Genomic DNA, 24492 nt, shown 5'->3' on the forward strand with positions numbered 1-24492 from the left:
CTGACAGTTTTGAATAATAAAGATGGTGGTTCTGGATAGTTTAGTGACCTCATGTTTTGATGTTCTTTAGAGTGCGGTTGTTGGAGTCACAAAAGTCAGTATTGTTGTTGAGAGAACAGTTTGTTTGTCAAAAAATTATGACAATGCAGTTTCAGTGCTTTAAAGTAGGCTTATACTAACAAACAATTTCTAGATAGTTTTTAAAACTTGTTTATCTCAACTGTGCCTATTATTTTCCAAAATGATATCTTTTTAGTTATATGTTTTTGAATTTTTCTTCTCCATAAGCAATAGCGGCACAGCATATTAACTTTCAAACGTTATGTGATGTCCAAAAGTGAGGAATTTCAAACTTTGCTATTATGACTGTATTTTGTATGACAACAGATTAATGCAGTGCTCAGAAAAACTCATTTGACAATATTTCAGTAACAAGCAGTTGCTCTTTTGCATTTATTTTTTTTTGTTTATTGACTGATGTTTTTTTTGGAAGTTCCTGTTTTGAAGCTTTGTTTAGCCATTTACGGATAATTGCAGAATCTGATGTAAATCCTCTTCAGCGAGGTAACAGCAGAAAGTTAGACACCGTTTTTACCCAGCTGGTTGTCCCCTATTCCCTACTCACTCAGTCTCAGTGGCAATCTGTTGTGCCACCATAAAGCCCCACGTTAGAGCTTGAATTGAATTGTTAAAAAGCCTAGGTAATAAAAATGTCTCAAAAGTTTTTAAGATGACCAGCATATGAATACATATAAATCATTCACTGTATGTTACACAGCTGTGCTATGATAATGTCATTCCATTGTCTTTCAGCCTTGCTGTAGTCTGTGTCTGTGTGAGTCCATGATGTTGACAGCTTGGCAGACCAGCAGTAGGAAGAGTGTGGGCGAAGGCCAGGCAATACACTGAGCTGAACTCACAGTCTTAAAGGCCCACACGCCTTCATTATTCAGTTGGAATCTATTGAGCATCTGGGACTAAATTATTCATCAACATCGACCTAGTTCCAGGGTGCTAAGTTAGATACTTGGATGTCATCAGGCGTTCTGATAAGAGCCGCTGCTGCAGTGTGATAGCTGCCATGGGTAGATTCCTGCCGTGTCCAACCATGAGCCGCTTCTATCAGCCGTCCCATCGCCTCCCTCTCTCCACCTCTCTCTCACTGGCACACTAATGATGTGTTGCTGCAAGAGTGAGGCTTAGGACAACAAACTCCTCCCAATTAGTCTGTGCAGACTGCAACTCTGGTCAGGTCTGGACACTAGCGGGCCACTATCGTAAATCAGAGCCAGCATGAGAAATAATGGCACACGGTTCGAACATATAGAGAATACTGATTCACCTGCTTTTAGAGGCAGTTGGAGCTTTGGCTTCAAGGGCCAATTACAGACAAGATATATGTAACACCTATAGCATTGGCTTCAAGTGGAGTCCTCAGTGTAACCTTGATATGATTTATCCGGTATTATCATGAGATAATATAAAAACATGAGGACAATATCAAGAACAGTATGAAAAATCATGTTTTGCATGCATTTTTCTGGCATTGCACTGCCCTTCTGGTTAAATAATTCAAAACAAAGAAAGTAGAAAAATGGTACTGATTTTTATTTCTTTTTCTGTCACAAAAGTCTAACACAAAATATTAAATATTTTCAATAAGATATTCTCAGTGTCATAATTGGTGAAGCAATAATATTCCAGCAAACACACTACATCTGTAAGAGAAATACACATTATGCGTATAATATATAAGATAAGAATAAAAGAAAGAAAGCCATTTCAAACACTTTGATAGATAACATTCTACATGTTGCAGTCCACCTCTATCAGTGATGTCTTCCTTGTATGGCCTAAAAGTAGTGACAGACCGTGGGGAGCGGTTATTCAGTAGGGCGCTTACGTCTAATGGCTTGTGTGCAGTATGAGCAAATGAGCTGTGGAAATGAAGGATCAGACGCAGAGAAAGATAAGAAGTTATGAGGCAGAATCTGCAGGTTTGCTTGCAGTTTAGTAGACAGAAAGGTTTTTTATGTGTTGCGATAGTGTGGAGCAAAGCCATTTTCTATTAGATTTTTCAATCAACCCAGAATCGACTGGCTGATAATAGCACCGCATTTTTGGAATTCTGAAAAAGTATTGGGATTTACACCGAGTCTTGATAAGCAACAGAATACAGACATTCAGTTAAAAAAACATCAATTTTATTATTGTTACAGATCAGCTATATAACAAGAGAGAGGGGGATTTGCAAAACAAGAGCTTATATTGGACAAAAACAGGGCTTACGAGGGGGGGGGGGGGATAGAAAGGAGAGAGGCAAAAGAAAACAGCAAGCATCCTCAGTGGAATACATTACCGGGACAGCAGAGGCATGGTTCGGATAAACCCTTCAGATGCCTTCAGTGTCCTCCTGACTTTCAGCTCGTCTCCAAAGAGACATGTTGTGTGCCAGAGAGCATTCATCAAATTAGACCAGAGAGAAAACAATGTGAAAACCCACGGCTCTCCGTAGAGACATGCCGACAGGTTATCACAGAGAAGGTGTCTCTTGCTCTTGAGCACCGGGTTAGCAGCACACAGCCTCCTCTCTGAAGAGCAGTCCTCCCCTCCACTCTCTCCCTGCCAGGATTAAGAGGAGAAAACATGCGTTCAGGCCAGAAGTGTACAAATGTAGAGCATTAAAGTAAAGCCACCTACTCCATACAGTAGATATTAGAAAGTGGTGTTGGACACTGTGTAGTTGAGCATTAGTGGGGAACAGATCAGTGTTTGCAGGTTTGTAGATAACCTGGTGTCTAGCAGAATGACACTGCTGACTAAGCTTTAGTGAGCTTGCATGTAGACCACGGCTTGGCCGAGACATCTCATTAAGGGGGACTATTATCAATCGTCAGAGATCGAAAACCGCCGTGACAGTGCTAAAGAAAGCACCAGGGCGCCTTTGGCTGAGTCAGGTTGGAATTTCCTGGTCCACATCCCCTTTGATGGTTCAATCAGTGCATGAGCCAAGGTCAGTCAATAACTTTACTCCGCTATAAAGTCTGACAAGATTTATTTTTCTTCCCTTGTCTTTGTATATAAAACTCCCCCGACACCTAAAGAATTTGAAATGACACTGTACCTGGAAACTATGAACACGTTCATACATTTTGTATGAACACTAAAAGCAGGTTTCTTTCTCCAGTATCTCTTTTTCTTCCGTTATTGTGTGTTTCATACTCCCAACTGTCTCCCCAGGTTTCCTCAGTACATCTCATAGGAGGATGCTCTCTGCTGCTCTGAGCAGGCAGATAAATGAGCTGTGCTTTAGGTTCACCATGGCTTCAGCACTTTACCGCTAGATTAATGAGGCTTTGCAAGCCCAGAGCCTTTGCTTTTAGCATTTTGGAAGTACCTTCATAAAATGAACTACAGGTACATCTTGTTTATTCGCTTATCTATTGGTGCATCTTCCCTGTGGGCATGATGCTCTACGCATCAGTAAACCTGACTCTGCTGAGCTAATGAACTCTCCCAAACACATACAGTATTTCTGGAAAATGTAAAAAAAGGTGCCATTTAGATCAGGAAACCTCTTTTATTTTTAACTCAAAATCACCACATGCATAGCCTGTGTTATTTCTCCTTATATATATCCAAAGATTTCAGTGTCCTTTCCAGACATCCCACCAAAGGTACCATTCAGTTTTCATCACAGTGGCTAAATTGCATGGTAAGCCCCTCACATAGCCCACATTGAATTGTCACGGGTGAAAAAGAAGTCAAGCATTGGAGGAGGACACCATGAATTGGTAATGTTATTGGATTTCAACCAGGTCATGACCACATCAAAATGTTGACCTACACACTAATCCTGGCTGGCAGACTGACGCCCAGTAACATGCGAATTCATTTTAGCCTTGATTCATAGGCTTACATCCACTATACACACAATATTCATTTAAAAGTAAAGCATAGGGTTGATATTTTGATAAGATCAAAGAAGGATTGGACGTAGAAGTGGCTTACAGGCACAATTGAGCTACACTTACACAGAACTGCACCTGCCTTTGTCCTTGGAGGGTGAAATGACATTTTTTATGGCGGTGCTATGACAGTTATACATCATGGTTCCCTGTCACTTATTTGAAAATCTCAATCAAGGTGCAGTGACACATTTCACATTTCAGATCCTTAGTTATTTCAGAACGTCTGTGAAATGCAGATTTTTAAAGGGCAGAACGATTTTCTCCAGAATTGAAGCTTTGAATTGCAGATTCATCTCATAAAATGTCTGGACCTTTCATTATAAAATCAAAGATTCTCTGGTAAAGAGATAAACAAATATCCAGTTTCATTATTGCATTTTGCTGCGGTGATGAAGTTGAAGGCCTCAGGCTGTAACTGTCTGACCTGAATGAGGAAACAGAAATATGTAAATATGAACGGGCATACACCGCCACCCAAGTTATTCTATAGGGAATTAACCTACATCTAGTACACCCACATCACATTGCTTCCTCCTCTCTGCTTGCAAATAAATCTGAAGGACAGAGTTGAGAAGAGAGAGAGAGAGAATGAGAATGAGAGTGGTAAGGTGGGAAGAAGAGAGAGGGAGTATTGATTACTTGATTCCCGTACCTCTGCCAGTGAGTGCAGAGTGTCAAGATCTCCCGCCAGGAAAAACAAATCACAAGGCTGAAGTGATGGATGTGGCACTCCAGGATCCGGCGGTTTTGCCATCTGGATGGCCGACACTGTATATCAGCCTCATGCACAGCAAATTAAATATACATTTGGACGGCTTCCCCGGGCCTCACCCAGCACAGATGCACCAAAAACAGCCCTCCGCCACAACTCCCTTAATGGGTTTGATTTATCATTTTCAGGTCTATTATGTAAAGATGATGTTGGTCCGTGTCCAGAATGTCCAAATGATGTTACAGTCGCAATACAATTGCATTATATGAAGCCAAATGGATGTTAAGCAAATGACATCACCTTTAATTTCCTTAAGATGAGTCAATACTAATTCAACTTGCAAGTTTGACGCACAGTCACACATCAGTGAAATAATGGCACAAATTGAATAAAACCCCAGGTCCATCTTCAATTTTGGGACCTAATGCATTTCTCACCCCTTCTCTCTGTTTGTTTTTTTTATTTTGTGGCTGTCATACACACTCCATACCAGAGAGTATGACAATGTAAGTGCAGTAAATATTGTCAGTCTTGCATTTTAGGTTTTAAAAGTATTAGTACAAAGAGGGTAAGTAGAGGTGCAAGGCTAAATGTATAGCAGCAGGTTATTCTGCTTAGCAGCGCTCCATAACCGAAAATCTAACCCGGCCCTGAAGAGGCTGCCATGCTTAAATGAAATGACCTTTAACGCAGAGCTGATCAAATGGCCTGAAGCAAGACTATAAAAGAACATTGCAGTATAATGTTTTACAGTATACTTTTTCTCTGGTCTTTTGTTTGCCCTTACCCATTTTTCAAGAGGGTCAAATGTGTTGTGTTGGTTGGGTGATGACATGCATTGAAAATAGTCTAAAATGAATTTTGGTGTGAATAATAAAACACCTCTGTTTTGTATGCTCATTTTGAAAAAGAGATACTGAATCACAATCGAAAGAAATGATATTGATTAAACCTCTGCTGCTCTGCCCTTTGTTTTCCCATCTCTTGCTTTAAGCCTTCATGGCTGCTTGTCTTCTAAATGTCAGAGGTGTTCTGTTGAGGGGCCATGCAAAGCCACACACTGCGGCACAAACTGAGCATGCAAGTTGACAATTGTGCTGTGAACTTTAGCCTCCACTGTTCCTCAATAATCAGATCTAATTTCTGTAAGGATAGTGTTGCCTGGAAAGCAGTGCAGCAGCTGCTACAGCGCAAGGCAGCGTGTGACTGTGTTGACAGATAAATCCAGCAGCCAAACAGTGTCGCAGTCTGGATTCACATCTCATCTGCCCCGCTGTCCTCAACCTAACCCTCTGGTAGCTCTGAGTGGGAGCCATCTTACCCCGTTGATGCAGCTAAGTATTTCATGCCCTCACCGCTCTACTGTGTGCTTCTCTCTTTTCAGACAACCGACGACTTGCTGGTGGCATCAGCCGAGTGTCCGAGCGATGATGAAGACATTGATCCCTGTGAGCCGAGCTCAGGTGGGTTAGGTTAGTCATCTCTTTTTATTCTACTTCTCTCTGGGTGTGTCACTGTGTCTCTGTGTGTCATAGTCCACCCCCACCAAGACACTCTAGGCTAACGCACACTTTAAATGAGCAGAGTGGAGCTTTAGTTAGGGCTTGAACATTTCTCAGAGGCAGAGTTGCTCTTCTTCTGGCTACCGCCGACCGCATAATACAGCAAGCCAGAGGCTATCCATTAGGTCTGTCTGGGAAACTTCCATCCTGCCACTGAGTATGATTTTACTGGTTCTTATATTTCAATGTTCAGGAATAGAAAATATAAATGCAGTAAAACTTTTTTTTTCTTTTTTAAATCTGAAAAGCCTCATGCTGCAATTGACATAGAAGGTCAGCTGGGCTAACATTGTAACTACATTTGCTTAAAGCAATAATTACAAATTTTGAGAAATATGCTTTATTTTACTTTCTTGCTGAGATTTTGATAACATCGACTTCACTCTCATATGTGACTACATATGATGCTACAGTTAGCAGCCGGTTAGCTTAGCTTAACATAAATATTGGAAACGGGCCATCTTTTCTGGCTCTGTAAGGTAACAAAATCCGCTAACTACCACCTGTGAAGCTCAAAAAGCAAAACAGTATTTACTTCATAATAATTTACCTTTTTTTAAAATTGGTGTACTTTTGAACAATGGCAGGGTAGCTGTTTCCCCCTGATTCCAGTCTTTATGCTAAGCTAAGCTAACTGGCTGCTGGTTGTAGAATCACTTACGACACAGATATGATATCAAACCTCTTAACAGTAACTTACAGCAACAACATCAAAATTCCCAAATTTCCTCTTTTTTTTTAAATGTTAAACATAAAATGCTGATTTTCAGTTTGTACACTGATGAGTTTCGAGGTATTAGCTTCCTCTTCTTTGGCTTTGAGAAAGAACGCACCCAAGTACTTTTAATCAGAACAGCTCTGTCACTGAGAATTGCAGGCATAACTGGTAGTTCACACCAGCTTAAGGTGTTTGGTATGTGTCAAAGAAGCTGTTATTGCTGTGTTTAAATTATTTCATCATCGTCAGCACATAGCATTTTTTAATGTGCAAACAGACAAGTTCTCAGAAAGACTGAACGACACACAGTTGTAATTATCAGTCCCACATGACTCCAATGCTGGGTTAGAGGGTTCCCACTGCTGTTTATTAAGTTTCACAGCGAGCAGTGGGAGTTCATCCTGTTGTTTCCTATACTATTGTTCACGTTAGCTGCACATGACACACCTTTGAGTTTATGATTGTGGCACATATGAGGGGTTTCTCTTCATAAAATACAAATATATTTCTGTCCATAGTTGTTATTGTGTGTTCAAGACCCCTGATATGTTTAAACAAAAGGAAGCACTCCCTGTTCCCCTGGTTTGTATTAGTTTTACTCTGACCAATTGGGATTGTATATCTGTCTGTTCCCTGCAATGCTGCCAAACTTTTAATCTCTTACCTTGCCACACACGGAAGGCAATTAAGTCTAACCCTTGCTCCCGCCTTTGAGTAGAAGGATTTTCAAATGCATTTTGAAGTGATGAGACGCACCGAGAACAATTAAGTCCAGACCCAAGGCCCCCCACTCCATCTAGATGTGCTATCGATCAGTATGTGGTCATAAAACCTCCACTAAATTAATGTCTGCCCCACAGCAAAGACTATCAACTTTCTAGTCTGTCTCTCTTCCTGTTCCTTTGGCCTTCCACTCGCAAGATTAGCTTTTGCTAACTCCCATACTGCACATTAGAGTGATACTCCCATTGGGCGGCATCACAATAGGTAATTCCAATGTACATCTGCTAACTCTGTCAAATACCATACACAGGAGATTGGTGTGCGTACTGATTCACACTAGCAGCTTGCATTATGATATTTTTTGACAAGGGCATCTGCCAAAACATCAGTCGCGAACTGTGTGATGCTCAGGGACGCACACTCCCCGAGCAAAGTATCCCTCTCCTTCTGTGATCACTGAAGGGGATTTGACACCAGAGCTGTGGGCTCCCAGGGTGGCAGCTGTCTAACACCGTATCCTGATTAATATCTACATTCAGAACGATTCACACGCTCTGCCAAGCACTCACCAACTCGCTGACGGGTTTGCTGTACATGAAGAACTGGATCCACTGTCGCAGATAAAGGGACCACTTTCTCATATTACTGTTCAACCAACTCCTTTTAATGACACAAATAATATATAATTTCTGTTCCGTCTGTTCAACTCAAAAGCAGACGGCAGATGTGCACACGCTGTCTTGATATCTCTGTTTCTCTCAACCTTGTGCTCAGACTTCACAGCACATGTATACCGTATGATAATGTTGGCGCATAAGTGATCCCAAGAGGTGAGCTCTGAAGCAGATTTGTATGTGAGCTATCTGTGGCCCAAGGTCAGCTTTAGATCTTCCCATGTATCATCTGGAGTCCCACCGCAATCCCCATCAGCAGTTGAGTGACATCAATCGGGTAAACTTTATTTCTCTTACCTCCGGAAACCATGGAAAGCCAGTGGTACCAGCAGAGCTTATCACCCGGCAGGACTCAGATTAGATCTTACTGCAGCAAATTGAATCGCTTCCCCCCCACCCACTCCGGTTCAGGAAACCACTGAGGAATACACAGACCCATGATGCTGCAACACATCTGATCTGTAAAAGGAGATCTGTAATCGTCCTGGAGTGTGCATGTACTAAGCAGCAGGGCTGTGCGAGCTGAATATTACTGTGGCTACGATTTCAGGCACACATTAGGGCATCTGTCTTTGTGATGGCTATTGTGAAAATTGTGAAGGAAAATAAAATGTGTCAAATGCTTGAGCTCCCATATGATCTCACCTCAGACAGAATGGTAACAAGAGAACTAACGTGCCTTTAAGGGCAAGTCTGATGTTAAAGAAATGCTATATAAATCCTGACATTTAGCATAAAAGAATCCTTTTCCACAAAAAAAGTGTTAATTTAAAGGCCACGGTGAAGTGTTGGCCAATCATCTGGGGAAAATCGCTCAGTTGTGTGAAAATAGCCCGATTAGAATTCTGTCGAGATGGTGGTTGGTGCTGATTTTCAAGTACCAACCTCGGTTTTCGTGGTGAAAGTTAATGGAACAGGTTGCTGCCGAGCTGCATGGGGTCAGCTGGAACGGATGTCTCTTACCTGCCTGATTCATTTCATTGGCGTCATGCAGGCCGTTGATGGAGGGCAGCAGCTGCACAGTGACCCATATCCAAGGTTACCATGCAACTGCCTTTGTTCCTCATCATTTGGTGTTTCTCCTGAGTGTTCATGCTGCTAGACATCCTTATTTGTTCAAATCAGTCAAATTCTAGTCACCAAATCTATGCAATAGGAAATAACAGTTGGGATTTATACTGTTAATACATAATTTTTTTCATATGCAATATTTTCTATTAACAGTAATATTGCACAGTTAGTTTAGTTTAGCATAAATGCTGGAAACAGCTTGCCTGGCGACAAAATCTCTCTAACAGCACCTCTAGAGCTCACTGATGCATTATATCGTGTTTGTTTAATCTATACAAAAACGGCAATTTTCCATTTTAGCTTCAACTAGCTGTTTCGCACTGTTTCCACTCTTTGCTCTAACCCTCTGCCAGAAAGTTCTTTAAGTGTGTTGAGTAAAAACATAGCATTAAATAATTATGTATTTTTACTATGTTTATATACATAGCAAAAGTTCAAAATGTGTTATCCTAATAACTGAAATAGGGAATTCATAGTTGATTGGTGTAATACATGCTGCTGTCTTTAAAAAGGAAATCTCCTTGTTCCATGCCAAAATGGTGCTTTCATAATTGTTACTGGAGAACAAGCCCCAGTATGCACCATGCTAAAAAAATAAGTGTTCTCTGGCTCTTGATTTCAGAATACACTGTATGTTTCCTCTGAACTCAGAGCACACAGAAGGAGAGTGATACATCCTAACATACCGTCGGATTCATCAGTTTCCACCTTTTCCACCATTGAGCCATCATTAATTATGTAATACGTATGAAAGAAATTAGCTTCTTGTAAAATGCAAGTACACACCAGCAGTCTCGGTGAGAGTTTTGGTATTCTCACCCTTCTACATTTCACAAATAATCTCTTAGTGCTTTTATTCTTAGCTCCAGTGGCCCTTCACTGTAGATTGCCCATAGGCAGGTTAAGGTTAATCATCTCTGTTTCCTCTTCACTCTACGCTCTCTCATCTTTTTCTATCCTCAAGCCTCCTGCAGTGACATAACTTTAGCAGCTGCTAATGTGTTTGACATTTGTTTTAATAGATTTAATTTATGGGTGGGGAAACAATACATAGAGTAAACCAATAAATCAAACTGCAAATGAATACTCTCTTTAACCTGATGGCAATGACTGGAATGCAACAAGCCAGAGGCAGACAAATTAGAGTAAATTATTGTTTTAAAAGTAGCTGTGAGATTAATGAAACATTAAGAGCACTGTTCTGGCTTAAGAGGTCACTGCCCACATTTAATAGGTTATTCAATCATACCCAGCTGGAGCTCTGTGTGTGTTCATTCCCTCCTTTGCTGAACGCAGTGGCATGCACCTTGCATGCCAACAGAATGCCTCTAGCAGTGGTGGTTTAATAAATGAAAAAGCCTTCTGAAGACTAGATGCCCATTGAATGTGACCAGAGCTCATACCCATCAAACAGCACTGATGACCTTCAAGCATCACGCATGCTCTTTTTGCAAAAATCATTGCTGTTATTACTGTGTACCATGCCAATTTATGCAGACAATCTTATGGAATTCTGCCATTTTTGTTTTTCAGCGCTCTTTCAGAGAGGATTATGCCGTCCAAGTCTTCTTTCTACATTCTATTTTAAATGAAGTGTGTTCTGAGAGAAAACAGGATTTCACACTCACTGTCAGTCTTTCTCTTTACTGATCCCACCATATTTATATTTTCAATTATTTGTATGTTTCTACCACACATCTTTTGGGTGTGCTGACATTGATGCTAACACAATGTGTCGGTTTATAAGTCTAAGTAGGGCATGAAAGACTTTGCTTTCCCAAGAAAAGAAAAGAAGCCCAGCCAAAGGTCAGTTATGTTAATGCTATAAGTAAGCTGGGGTTTGGAAATATTACTCAACAATTCACAGTTGACCAATCGGTAAAATGCTTTCTAAAGATGCACTTTAATGCTGCATTTTTCTTAATTGACTTCTCTGTCTAGCCACAGTATGAAAGACCTCTGATCTGGGCACTTACTGTATTTTTCCAAGCCAGAATCATATAATGTTAGTTGTTATGTTGCTGAAAGGATGTGAAATAGTCTCTAAAAAAAGATTTTTATTTTACTAAAGTAAAAGAGTGCCATCACACTTCATAGACACAGTTCTTTTTGAACTGTTTAAATAACACACAGTGTGAGTCTGAGGTTTAGATTTGATTGTCCTCTGCAGATGACTATTCAGGTTTTGTGCAAGGAAAAGCTTCTGTGTAGCTATAGACCCACTGTATATATCACAAATGTAGACCCAAAGAACATGTACTGACTCTGTAGGAATCTAATCAAGAGACGAGCTCCAGACTTGTGACGTTCAAGCTGAGTAAGCTTCTTTCATCTCACCTCTTCAAGTGGAGCCCCTATGGGCAAAAGCTTAAATTGTGTCATACCTTTCACTGGGCTAATTCAGACACCTTTTAATAATTCTCACTTGCCCACTCAGCTCTTTGTTCATCATCCGCCATCAGCATGAGCAGAGTCACTTCAGGCTCACACATGCATGCTGTCATCAGGCATGCTGCCAGCGTGTCACAAGTACAGGATGGCTCGCATCACTTCTCGAGGACATTCAGATAATTAAAGAGGCAAGAGGGATTTAATAAGTGTTTTGGCTCTGCTGCAGTTGATACAGTGACCTGTCTACAGACTGATCCCAAACTATATGACGGCTCTGACAGCTTGTGATTATAGCTGGATATGTGAAGTAAGAAGATGGTATAATCTGGCTGAATAACAGCAACATGTCACTGAGCATGCCAACTAAGCCCGGAGTCGCTCTGAAGGCATCCCACAGCCACACCTTCTTAAGCTCTCAAAGATGCATGATACACCGCTCATGTTTATCAACTGTTGCAGGTTGCAGAGGGCCGAGTTCACACAAAATCCCCTTTCATTACCTGCTTACTAAAAATAAGTTCTTTCTTTGAATGTTTGCTTGATATTATGGACGATAAAGCATCGTCCATATGTACTCTACAAAACTCTTTTGACACATTACCACCACCAGTTAATGAAAGGCCAAGCCTCGTCTGTCCAGTCAATATATCCTAAGTAGTCCTGGTTGCTCCATTACCGCTCAACGAGCCTCACGAACACCTGAAGTAACCCCCCCCCCCCCCCCCCCCCCTTCATCCATGGCCCCCGTCAACTGCTCACCCTGTTACAAATTACCAAACAAATTAACCCTCTCGCTGGATACAAATGAGGAAAAATTGTCTTTGAAGAGGACCATTTATTCAAATTCCGCCTGACAGTCTGGAGTCCCTGATCCCATTCCTCTCCTTGAAAGCACATGGCAAAAAGAAGTCAGGCACAAAGGAGGGAAATCACATCAGGCATTTTAACGACAAGTTCTATTGCACCTATGGTAATATCTCCAAGAGGCACACTTGTGTTTCCAAAATGAAGAATCCAGGTAGAATTAAGAGAAAATATGCTATCAACCCTGCAGTAACCAGAACATTGAAGCCAAACCAATCTGTGCCCAAGGCATTGCCTCTCTGTATGATGATAGGAATTCCTGGTCAGGCTATTCCAGCTATTTTTTCACTAACATTTATTGGTGAGGGTCATATATAGGATCATCTGTACTTCTTTATTTACCGTTGCCGTATCTCAGCAAAGACTGATGAAAGCAAATGATTTGTGACGAAATAACTGAAGCATTAACTGTTGTCCTTGTGAATAAAACAGCAAGGACTTTATGATGGTCTCGATGTGATACTGTAATTTCAGTATCGCTCTGGGACGGAGAGGAGAAAGTTATTCTGGCAGCTTTAACACAACTGCAATCCTTCAGAAGTTAACCCCCCTGAGCTTACCTATATCGCTTCACAACTGCATCCCCGCTATGCTGCCATGAAGCTAGGCGCCACTTTAAGGTCATTTTCCCCATGTCTAATTTTACCCTTGGGTAAGCTCGAGTAGAGGGTATAAGAGCAGCCATCATTTTAAACACTTGTTTCAGGCGCTATTTCTTTCTCAGTTTATGTGCCTTCATTCTGAGGTGATGGAGTGCTAATGAATAGACAGGCAGATGCATTTTGACTGAGGTCTTATGAGGCTTTCTCGAAGGCCTCGTGTCTGCCACATTACTTTGCCTGAACCCATCTTCAGGGAAAGCGAGGCAGGGTGCACAGCCAGACTCACGGGTAACAAATGGGCCGCATCGTCAGGTGTATCAGTTCATTTAAAGGAATAGGAAAGATCCCTGCGTGCCATCAGGTGGCTGTTTGATAGACACTGCTGAGACTAAATGCGAGCTAATGAGCTGTAATGAATGTTAACCTTTTTCGAACAAAACATGGCCGTTTCAGCGGTGTGCTAAATGCAGTGTTATTGCTTGAATTAGTGGTCACTACTCAGCTACTTACTTAACTTTTTTTTTCCATTTCCACTAATGAACGGAAAAATGTGGTCAGTTGATTGAGGGTGTTCCAATGATAAAGTCTCTGTGCGAACGCAGCCTGTGGGGAGCCAATCAACAGATCCAGGCAAGAGGGAATAACAAAGCCCAGAGCTGGAGGTGTTGGTTCACAGAATGAACAGTGCACCATGGTTTTGTTATCACATGACTCACTCCTGATATAGCAGGCTGAGGCTGCCTGCCTCCTGAACTCTTCTAGCTCTGTCTCCTTGCTGGTAGAGCCAGCTGTGGTCTCATATACAACCCTCAAGTGCCACATCGCGAGCTCTCCCCTCCATCAACCTGCTATGTTATCTACACTTTCAACTTTTTGACCCCGAACAAAGGGTAGATAGCAAATATGAAAGTAACTCACCAATAAGGCCCGCACAATGGCTTGCTGGGGAAGAACCGTATCAACCAGTGGCTTTTGCCCACAAGGGGAGAACATTCTTCACACCTGTCTGCAAGGATAAGTGGGCTTGTCAGAAGCAGAGCTAATCTGTTGCAACGCTCAGTCACACTCGATCCACCAGTCGTACTCTTCGCTTGCCCTTGAATGTCTGCTGGCATTGGAAGCATACTTGAGCCACTGATCAGTGTAACCATGGTGGAAAACATGTCAATGAACGGCAGCAACATCTTTTCTCCTGGCAGACAGCTTAGAGAACTTTTGCCCTTTACAGTTTACACTTTTCCATGTCCTTTAGGCGTCGTATGAACAAGATCTAAGCTAAGACAGATCCCACGTGCCATGTGTGTGGATAATTAGCTAATATTACACCATTCACAAACAATGTTAATTGTTGCTCAAGAAGAGAAATTAACGCAATTAAAAAAGTACTTCATCCCTAAGGCCATCAATACTTAGTGAGACTCAAGAGAGGGAAACAGTGGAGAGAGCTATCGGAGACATAAGGAGCGCTGTGTTATAACTTGGACAGCTTTCAGAACAAGTGGGCACACTGATGTGCAATCACTTCCCTATTCACCGGTGGAAACGATCCACAAGAGTACAGCATAATGTCATCAGTGTCATCGAACATTTGAAGTTCTTTATTGTGTAAACACTGGATAATAACAATAGTAACAATAATTACTGTGAAATAGTCCAAAGAGGTAGGACATTTTTGCAAATTCTTTGCTGGTTAGTTTTAGCTACCAATCATGCATACTTGTAGAAACATTTTTGTTGAGCATTTCTAAATGCATGCTGTACAGTTTGAGATTATCAGATGTATTATCGGTGTACAGTACAAGCATTCCAGACAGGCATTGGTTTCCATTCATATCAAAGACTTCTTTATATCTTTGCTGAGTATAAAGCCATGCCGACATTCCATACCGCTGTTCCAAGCACTAATGTAACATTGATTTACTAAAATTAAAAGTTTTAAGGGTCTGCTAACATGATCATATTGCAAAGACAGCAATTGAAGCCAATGGATCCCAAGAAAAGACAAATTAGCATGGTTTGCAGAATAGGTATAGTTGATCCTTATTAAATGGGATAAAATCATGCAAGAGCATTGGCACAGTCCTTTAAATTGTAATTGCAAAAACTGGTTGTATTTACTGTCATTTGAAAAAAATCCCAAAGGTCTTTCTCGCGGATATATTTTGCTCCTTCGACATTGAGAAATTGCCACAAAAGTAGTGTGTAGGATGGGATGTGCTGTATCATCTCGTTAATCCTGCCTGTCCTTTATGGATCAGGAAGAAACAACCTTCTTGATACAACAAGGCTCTCTGAGCCTCTTTGGTCAGTGAAGTAGCATTCAAATTTTGTTTTCCATGCTTTTCCCTTTTGATCTGAGAGATGGATAAAGAGTTGCTCTCTACTATGGATACTGAGTTCTTGCTTACGAAGAAAGTTATCCGTGTGGAAATATCACTCTGACTGGCCAAGATCAAAGGATTGAAATAATGAAGAAACAGTGTTCTTGTTTTAAGGAGACATTTTTTTTTTAAGCTGGTTTGATATCAAAGCTGAATAATGCAATTATTTTTCACAAACTATTGTGTTCTTGAAAAGGAGTGAGGAAAGTGGGACAGCAAAATGGGACATTAGGGAGGGCACGTGTCAAATGTATTTGAATAAATATCAAATACTCATTACAGAGAAAATGTCGACACCTGTCATTGTAAATGTGAAATCCAATTACTTAAAAGACTGATGTCTCCTGGATCACATCAATATTCACAAATATTCAGATGAATATTGTAGTTATTATTAATATATATGCCACTGGGTTTTGATCATGAAATCATATACCCATCTTTTAAGTTTCAATATGTAATGAATGTTCACTAAATTGACAGTACGTATACTGGAGAATAAAGTGTCCCCAGCTCACTGATGGTCCAAGTCTTCAACTGATGGGTCACAAAAGCTTTAATGTGGTAGAAAATACACATTGCTGTGGCTTCATGAACACACTGTGAACACACCGTAAGGGCAAAGCTAAAATAAAAGCTAACCATCTTTAATATCCAGACAGCATTTAGCACTGTTGCCTTGACAAACCTAATGTGCCCTTATCAGACATGTGCTAAACAAACAAGTACGACATTTACCTTCATGTGGAAGATACACTTTCACTGTGCTAAATCTCTTGTTTTACCGTGTTTCTACCACTTCCAACAGCATTTCAACTTCAAAATAAAATCTGTAGCGTACCATTCTAAAGGTCATTTATAGGGAGTAACAAAGTGGTCAATATTTTGCTTCATAGTGCAGGATTCCCATTGCTACAGTATAGGCTTTTCAGGGCATCACTCCATAAGTGTTCCTGCACTCTGTGGCCAAGGACAAGGAGCCGCAGCAAAGTACAATACTGTAAAGCTTGCTGAATACCTTTAACATAGCTGGCCAGTCAACACAGAGGAAATAATTCAGACCTACAGGGCAACATAGCTATTTATGTGTCAGTTTGTCCAGTGTAAATGCAAATCGAAGCGTAACATCTTTACGTCAACACAACTATGATCTGAACCCAGCTGTAAATCCCTCAAATATGTTTTTGCCTCAATCCAGCGGAACCACACTGCTTTCATTTCCAAATGTTAGTGTCGACTGTTTGGATTTCACAAACGCAACAAAGAGGGCTTAAGCAGAAATGATGACTGCTACAAAAACACACACAGAGACATGCCAGGAGGACTGAATAATATCAGGGGGTTGACGCGTTTTCAGAATATGCTCCATTGAATGGCACCATTTCAGAACAGAAGTGGGGACAGCCTTTGGCAAAATCTGCTGAGTCAATTGAAGAATTGTTTCTCTCTGAAAGATTTATTTTTACAAACTATGTGATGCTGTCATGCTGCTTGGATATATAGTGAATGTTGAAAATGTGCTCTTTTCATTCATGGCTGTGCTGCAAGTGAATATCATCAGAATACTGTGCAGGAATTAAAATGCTGTTAGGCAATTAGATGAAATGGCTTATACTTAAGGCAAAGTCTACAAAAATGTCCAGCTCCTGCATTTTAATTTCTTCCGGGTGCTGCAGGAATGACAGGGTGGCGTTTCAATATAATTTCAAGAGTAATTTGGGGATTTTGGGAGTTTTAAAAGAAAATCCACATGGGGGTATTTAAAGGCTTTAAGATTCAGAATCTACTTTTGTATTAATTTAATTAGACAGAATCTGACTGGGACCGTCTCATACTTACCATTGTATGACGATAGACGTTGTTTGTTGTCGCTTCAAAGTCTAACTGTATGCTCTTCTATTAGGTTGGAAAGCCAATCCCATCAGCCAACATCTACTTTTAGCTTCAGCAACCTTGAGGCATGGTGTCTGTTCTATCATTCAACATTAAACTGTGATATTGATCCACACATGCAGAGAAGAAATGCATTTGTTCACAACTATAAATCCAGTTATACTAATAGTGATACAATGTAAAAGATGGTGAGCTGAGACCACTTGTGGTAATCATATCTCTGTCTCTCTTGCAGCCAATCCCACCGGTGCTGGACCGAAGGGTTACCCAGGCACGTCGGAGGTCTTCCGGGAGTCCAGCAGCACGACAGGGATGGTGGTTGGCATCGTGGCAGCAGCGGCGCTGTGTATTCTCATCCTGCTTTACGCTATGTACAAATACCGGAACAGAGACGAAGGTTCGTACCACGTAGACGAGAGTCGCAACTACATCAGCAACTCCGCGCAGTCCAACGGCACCGTCGTCAAAGAGAAACCAGTGAACACCGCAAAAACCTCAAGCAAGAGTAAGAAGAACAAGGACAAGGAGTACTACGTGTGATTGTCAAAGCTTTGGTCTTTGCCAGACCAACTTAAACATTTGTGGAAGAGACAAATCAGGACTTCAACATGTGTATAGTATAATAACAAAGATGAACATTATTTAGTCATTTTTCCTACAAGACAATGCTCTGAAAAGTAAACATGAAAAGCGAAAAAATAACTTTCTTTAGACTCAAGCACCTGAGACAGTTGAAAAGATTCAGTCCAGATGGAGACTGAGAGAAAATGGCTCTGGCGACCAGTCAAAAATGAACTGAATACATATCTAACATAACAACCAAACAACATTAACCCATCTGTGACTTGATTCCTTGGCCAGGATTATGTGATCGAACTCTCTTGTTTCTGGTAAACAGAGGAGCTGATGCACTTTGCAAGGGGAAAATCAGCATTACAAACTTACTGTTTTCATATACATTGCCTGTGTTTGTGTTGATGAGACTTTTTCTAGAGGAAATGACACAATGCATAAATAGATACATACATAAATACGCCAAACATTTACTGTGGATTTAAAAAAAATAAAAAATCAGGTGAAGTTGAAGTCAGAAAGAAAAAAAACCCTAATGGATGTCCGAGGAATCAGCCAAAGTACTCACTTAAGAGGCGGTGATGGCCGGCAAAGACTAATACCTGGCTGACTGAGCTGCTGCAGTACAAAGATGAGAATGGATGGCAGTTTCTCTTGAAAGACGATGTTTTAAAAGAATATGTCAGTTGTGCCAGTAAGAAATCTGGAGACCTACGTTTTCACATCGTGTGAACTCAAAGGAGAGAGTTTCCTCAAAATCATGGGGATTGCTCTAAAGGGATCATTTGGGAGCCATGCACGCAAAATTATCTTATTACAGTACATATGTTTATATACAGTACAACCACATCTATATGTGCTTTCTGGACTGTGACAAAGTGGTGTTTTATAGCCTGTTGTATAGATGATGCAAACTATAACTGCTCCTCAACCATTTTGGAATAAAACAAAAAAAGGACAAAAAGAAGACATAAGTGTTATTAAGTGTTGCTAGACATAGATTTTATGAAAACATCTGCATTTTTCTCAGTTGGATAATAATTGATTCTCCCCTGTTTTTTACATGTGTTCTGATATAGTTTTTATACAAATGCCAACCCGAAATAGATGATTCCGGACCAGTAGTAGCCTAACCGTTCCCCAGAAACTGCACAAGGCGTTGATAGGCGGAGAGGCGTGGCATGACAACTTGTGTGGCGCTCTTTTAAGGATACCGGTAGAATCACTGCCTTCCTCCTCAAACCTGACTTACATGAGTGAGAATGAACACCAGGAATATGAGTGTCGATGATGATGATGATGGATGATGACAATGATTAAAATAAATAAACTTGCTGTGTGTGTTTCCAAGTGGTATTATAAGACTGTCTAATGTGTGCTTGGGCTGATGCAAAACCAGAGGAGAATAGCTCAAAATAAGTCTCCATTTCAACTGTTCTGTGTTTGTTCTGTCATTCTGTCAGTCAATTCTGCTTTCCGGAGACCTGTACTTGGAATGAGTATGAGGAAAATGACCATGAACTATAAATAATGATTATAAATTCTATTTGTTTGATCTTCTTTTTTTGTTCTTGGGTGTTTTGTGTTCAACTGTAACACTTCTTGTACTCCACGAAAGAAATAATTATAAAAACTAGTTTTGAAGACTCAAATGAATAAAATACTACCTAAGTGAACTTACACCAGCCTACTGACAAAATGTATCAGAGAAACATGCAGGTGTTAGGATTTTCATTTTGTCAGACATCCTTTACATCGTTAACAGTATTCCACTGCTTTAGCATTGCACTTCAATAACATTGTCTGACAAATGAAAAATGAACAGTTTGAAAGAAAGGACCTTTTTGATTTCACATATTATTCTTCCTTGTCAAAACCTGGGGACTACATTACCCACAATCGGTGGTGGAATTTTGATTTCAAAGATGGGGGCTCACAGTTATTAGTACAAGCACAAGTCCTCAAAAGTAACAAAATGTGTGTTCATTATATATCTAGAGCATATGGTTTTGAAATAGAAAGTAGTCATTTCACACAGACATCTTTTTATAGGCAAGTTTGTTTTACTTAAGGTTCTTTATGATAGTATGTTGGCACAATGCTTTAACATGACTTATATTATAAAAACAGGTCATCACATTGATTTAACTTTGTACAAAAACAATAGAGGTGGTGCAGTTACGCACAATGTGTAAAGGAGTAAAATGCAGATTTCCATTCTAATTGGTAACAAGGTATGAAACAATTATTTTTGTATCTCTTTTACTTTTTAGAGATATATCAATAAAAATAGATTTCAAAATGTATCTCAATGTTTAACTAGACATACGTATATATATATATATATATATATATATATATATATATATATATGTGTGTGTGTGTGTGTGTGTGTGTATATGCTTGCTTTAATATATGTAATATACATATATTTCTAAAAGTCCTAAAAAAGTAATTGTATAGTCATGGTATAGTAAGTTGAAAAAAGTCATAGTATACTATGTCTAAAAAAACTCACAGTACAGTTTGTTGAAAAAAGTCATAGTACAGCATTTCATGAAAAATAATATAAAAGTAATACTATTGTATCTCAAAAAAAAAAAAACTCACAGTATTGTGTGTCAAAAAAGACATAAAAAAGTAATTATATAGTATGTCGAAAAAAGTCAGAGCATAGTAAGTTGAAAAATTTGATGAAAATTAATGGTATGGCAAGTTGAAATACAGTATAGTATACTATGTCTAAAAAACTGACGGTATAGTTTGTTGTCGAAAGTCAAGGTTAAAAATGACAAAAAAGTCACAGTATAGCATTTCGTAAAAAGTAATATAAAAGTCATAGTATAGAATGTCAAAAAAAAATTATATTATAAGATGTTGAAAAAAGTTGAAAAAACAATAGTATAGTAATAATAAAAAGTAATTGTATAGAATGTCAAAAAGGATGTTGAAAAAATACATGATATGTTGGGAAAAGTCATTACAAAGGCATTGTATAGTATGTCAAAAAAATGCCATAAAAACAGTCATAGCAATGCATGTCAACAAAAGCATTATAGAGTATATAAAATGTTGTTTTTAAAATAATGAACTGAATACATAAAATTTTAAAATTATTAAGGCAAAGTATGGCATATTGATAAAGGTTATGGTATAGCATGTCAAAAAAATCATAAAACGTCTTAGTATTTAATGTTAAAAGAATGTAATAGTATAGCACGTAAAATAAGTCAAAGTTGTACTACACTAGGTAAAAAGAAAAAGTCATGGTTTAGCATGTCGAAAAAGTCCTAAAAAATGTCGAAAAAAAGTTATGAAATAGTCTCAGTAAAGCATGTCGAATAAAGTCATAAAAAGGTTATAGTACAGCATGTTGAAAAAATTCATCAAAAATGTAACAAAAATGATCCTGCCGCAGAGCTTCAGCGCAGAGATGTTGTCTCAGTTGGTCCATATAATGTTCCTCTTCTGTCGTGCTTTGAGGCTTCATATCTACAAGTATGTGGCAAACAAAAGCATACATCTGACAGTTCAAGTGAAAATCATACAACAAGAACACTTACAGAATCATGGCAACATTTTACAATGTATGGATGCCTTGCAGCTCAACAAAGCCAAACGTTCGTTGGCCGCTGCTATACTGGGTTCCAGGTTAAATCCCACTCTCAGACTTGACCATACTTTCTTTTTGCAGGTGTATGAGACCCGAATATTTAATTTTATAAACTATGTTACCTAAAGAAGGAAACAGACGTGGAAAAATATTTTTAATTAAGAGGGCAGAGTGGACACCAACCTGCCCAGCGAGCATTTTTCCGCTAAAAAGACAACTATGGCCACCGGTGAAAAGTCGGTAAAAATTGGTTCAAAAGTGGACATTTTTTCATCAACTATTTGAAGACATTGATTGAACGTTCACATTTAGACCATATTTCACTGGGCTTTTACACCCTGGGGGCGTGACCATTAAATGACACAAAAATGCAAAACACTTGCATTTGAATATTATATGTATCGGGCTTTCATTGTGAAAGGTAAGTGCGGAAAAAGTGGATCTGGTTGAGAGAAGTAATACAGTTTGCCGTTGTGATTCTTACAATGGAACCTCAGTGTTGTTTTTATAAAAAATAGGTGCAACGTTCTGCATACGCCGATTGGTTGATGCTTTAATTTACAGTGAGAAAGCTCAGAAAAATGTCCCTCCTTCCTACTTTTTCTCCGTGTTATATTTGCGTCCTGTGTGAATGTTTTCATGACAAAAGTAACTGTTAAACATACATATCGTTGACATTTATATTTTAATTAAAAAGGTAAGTAAAGTAAAAGGTAACTTAGATATAAATGTCATGAAATGAAATGTCAAGCAGTCTCTGAGGATATCAGTGGGAGGAAAGGCTCTGGAAAGATTCCATAAGAATCACATCCAATTGTCGGCATTTTATCTGCATACCTCTTCTGTTCTTTGCAAAAGAGTGACGGTGAAGAGTACTAGCATTATGTACCCGAGTGTGTAACATCGGTGCCCAACAGGGGTAGCGACAACAACAGACATGGTTAGAAGTGATTGCAAGGCATCTAGACTGGATATGTATTGCAGATATTCTTAATTAAATTATTCCTAGTCAGAATAGAAATTTCAGATTCCCAGAGTGATATTGTTCCTATCCACAATTGTAATTTCAGATATCCATGTTTCCTATGAAAAATGACAACACTTTTGCCGTTCAAGTGTATTGGGCTTTCAATTTCACATATTCCAAATTGGATTTTTCATATTTCGAATTTCATTCTGGATATCTTCAATAAAATGATTCCTACGAAAAACTCTTTTAGATATGAACTGTGGTGAGCTTTGGTGGAGTGACATCTGACTTCATTTTTTTTAACTGTTACTGTCTTGTTTTGTATAATTTTGACTCTTATATCCACTCAAGCAGTGTGTGATTTATAGCAGGCTAGATGCTGAAAAAAAGATAATCCAGATGATGTGTCACATTCACACTAGAAGATTCAGGCTTGATTGCATGTAAACATTTTCAGTGATAATTCCTAAAGTGTTTTAACAGGCTATCAACAGGTGTGCCATCTGAAATCTTAAAATATTGCATTTATTTATCCTTATGACTTTGGTAAAATTAAGAATTTTTTTTTTTTTTTATGGAATACATTAAAATTGCTGGTTTGACGAAATGATTCGGCCATTTTTCAGCATTTTGAGTTGGATTAAAACCTTTGCAGCAAACAGATGGAACCTCTTCATCTGCTGCTCAAGCAGCATTTGTATGTGTAATGTGTGATATGTTACGGATCTCCATATGGAAATTCCTCATTTCAGTTGGCTGACGCTTGCTCAAGGACACCTCAGCAGGGTAGGTGCTTGCAAACACAACATCACACATTAGACCGCATTCAAACTAAAATAGCACTGCGTTAAAAACAGCGGCTACGCTGTTGTGGTGCTCTCAGTACAGGTGAGAAAATGAAATACCGTACAGGAAGTCTGCTTCAAAGTCCCTGAAAATTCACAAATGTTAAGAAAAAAAATCACATTTCTGAATACCATCCTTGGGTGTTCTTTATCAACATAGTCAAAAAACTGCTTTTCTGCTTCATAAAGATTATCTGGAGGTTTGATGAGGTCTGATTCAAATGATTGGTGCACACATGCTCATGGCATCACCTTGTTTTATACACACACAAAAAACACAATAGATATCCCTCATGTGAAATGACCAAGATGGTTCTTACTTTGAATATAGTGTGTTCATTTGGGACTCACTTATAAGAATGAAGCTGAATTATAAAATAAGTTTACAGGCTTAAGTAATACATCACATATCACCGTATGTATGAGACAGGATTCTACCACTGAATAGTTGTCATGACGACAGTCATTTCTTCCTCTGTGTTGACAACTGCACGGTAAACAATACTTCTTCTTTTTTTAATGTAACAGGAATGTCTGCTTTTACATAAACAATTGGCCAGTGCAGTCTGATGCTAGATGACTTTGCACGGCATTGCGGCTAAAGTGAAGTGAAGCCAGGTTAATTAAACTTGTTTGCATTTTTGAGTGCTCTTCATTGGGATCCCTGTGGTGTCAATGCAGTGGTTTGAAGAAATAAACGAGGAATAGTGTTGTTAACCTACAGAAAGCCTTACATATAACAGGGACCTAGGAAATGTGCAAACACAATGGCAAAATGACGATCTTGCTCCGCTGACTGTCAGGATGTAGACACACGCTAATTAGATTTTCTGCTTGTACGGATGCACGTTCTGACAATTCATCACAATTTGTTATTGAAATGTTGCCATAACGACATCTTTTGCAGGATAAACCACTGTCAATTTTAT

General features: G+C 39.4%; 1 protein-coding gene across 26 annotated transcripts in view; it reads left to right on the forward strand.

The window, feature by feature from the left end:
- The window catches only part of nrxn1a (neurexin 1a), a 245015-nt gene extending 225320 nt beyond the window's left edge, over window positions 1-19695 (forward strand). For 16 of the 26 annotated variants that reach the window (XM_068724314.1, XM_068724438.1, XM_068724363.1 and 13 more), the window contains 2 exons: window positions 6068-6155; window positions 17798-19695. In XM_068724314.1, the coding sequence (XP_068580415.1) occupies window positions 6068-6155; window positions 17798-18102 (393 nt within the window). In that variant the 3' untranslated portion in view covers window positions 18103-19695. The remainder of the gene's footprint in view (window positions 1-6067; window positions 6156-17797) is intronic. The other 10 variants (XM_068724330.1, XM_068724456.1, XM_068724372.1 and 7 more) reach the window with 1 other exon arrangement.
- Window positions 19696-24492: the final 4797 nt, after the last annotated feature.

The sequence above is a fragment of the Cebidichthys violaceus genome, unplaced genomic scaffold (assembly GCF_023349555.1).
Source record: "Cebidichthys violaceus isolate CVI_PGR_0920_01 unplaced genomic scaffold, fCebVio1.0.p SCAF_10, whole genome shotgun sequence".
In the NCBI taxonomy this organism is placed as follows: domain Eukaryota; kingdom Metazoa; phylum Chordata; class Actinopteri; order Perciformes; family Stichaeidae; genus Cebidichthys; species Cebidichthys violaceus.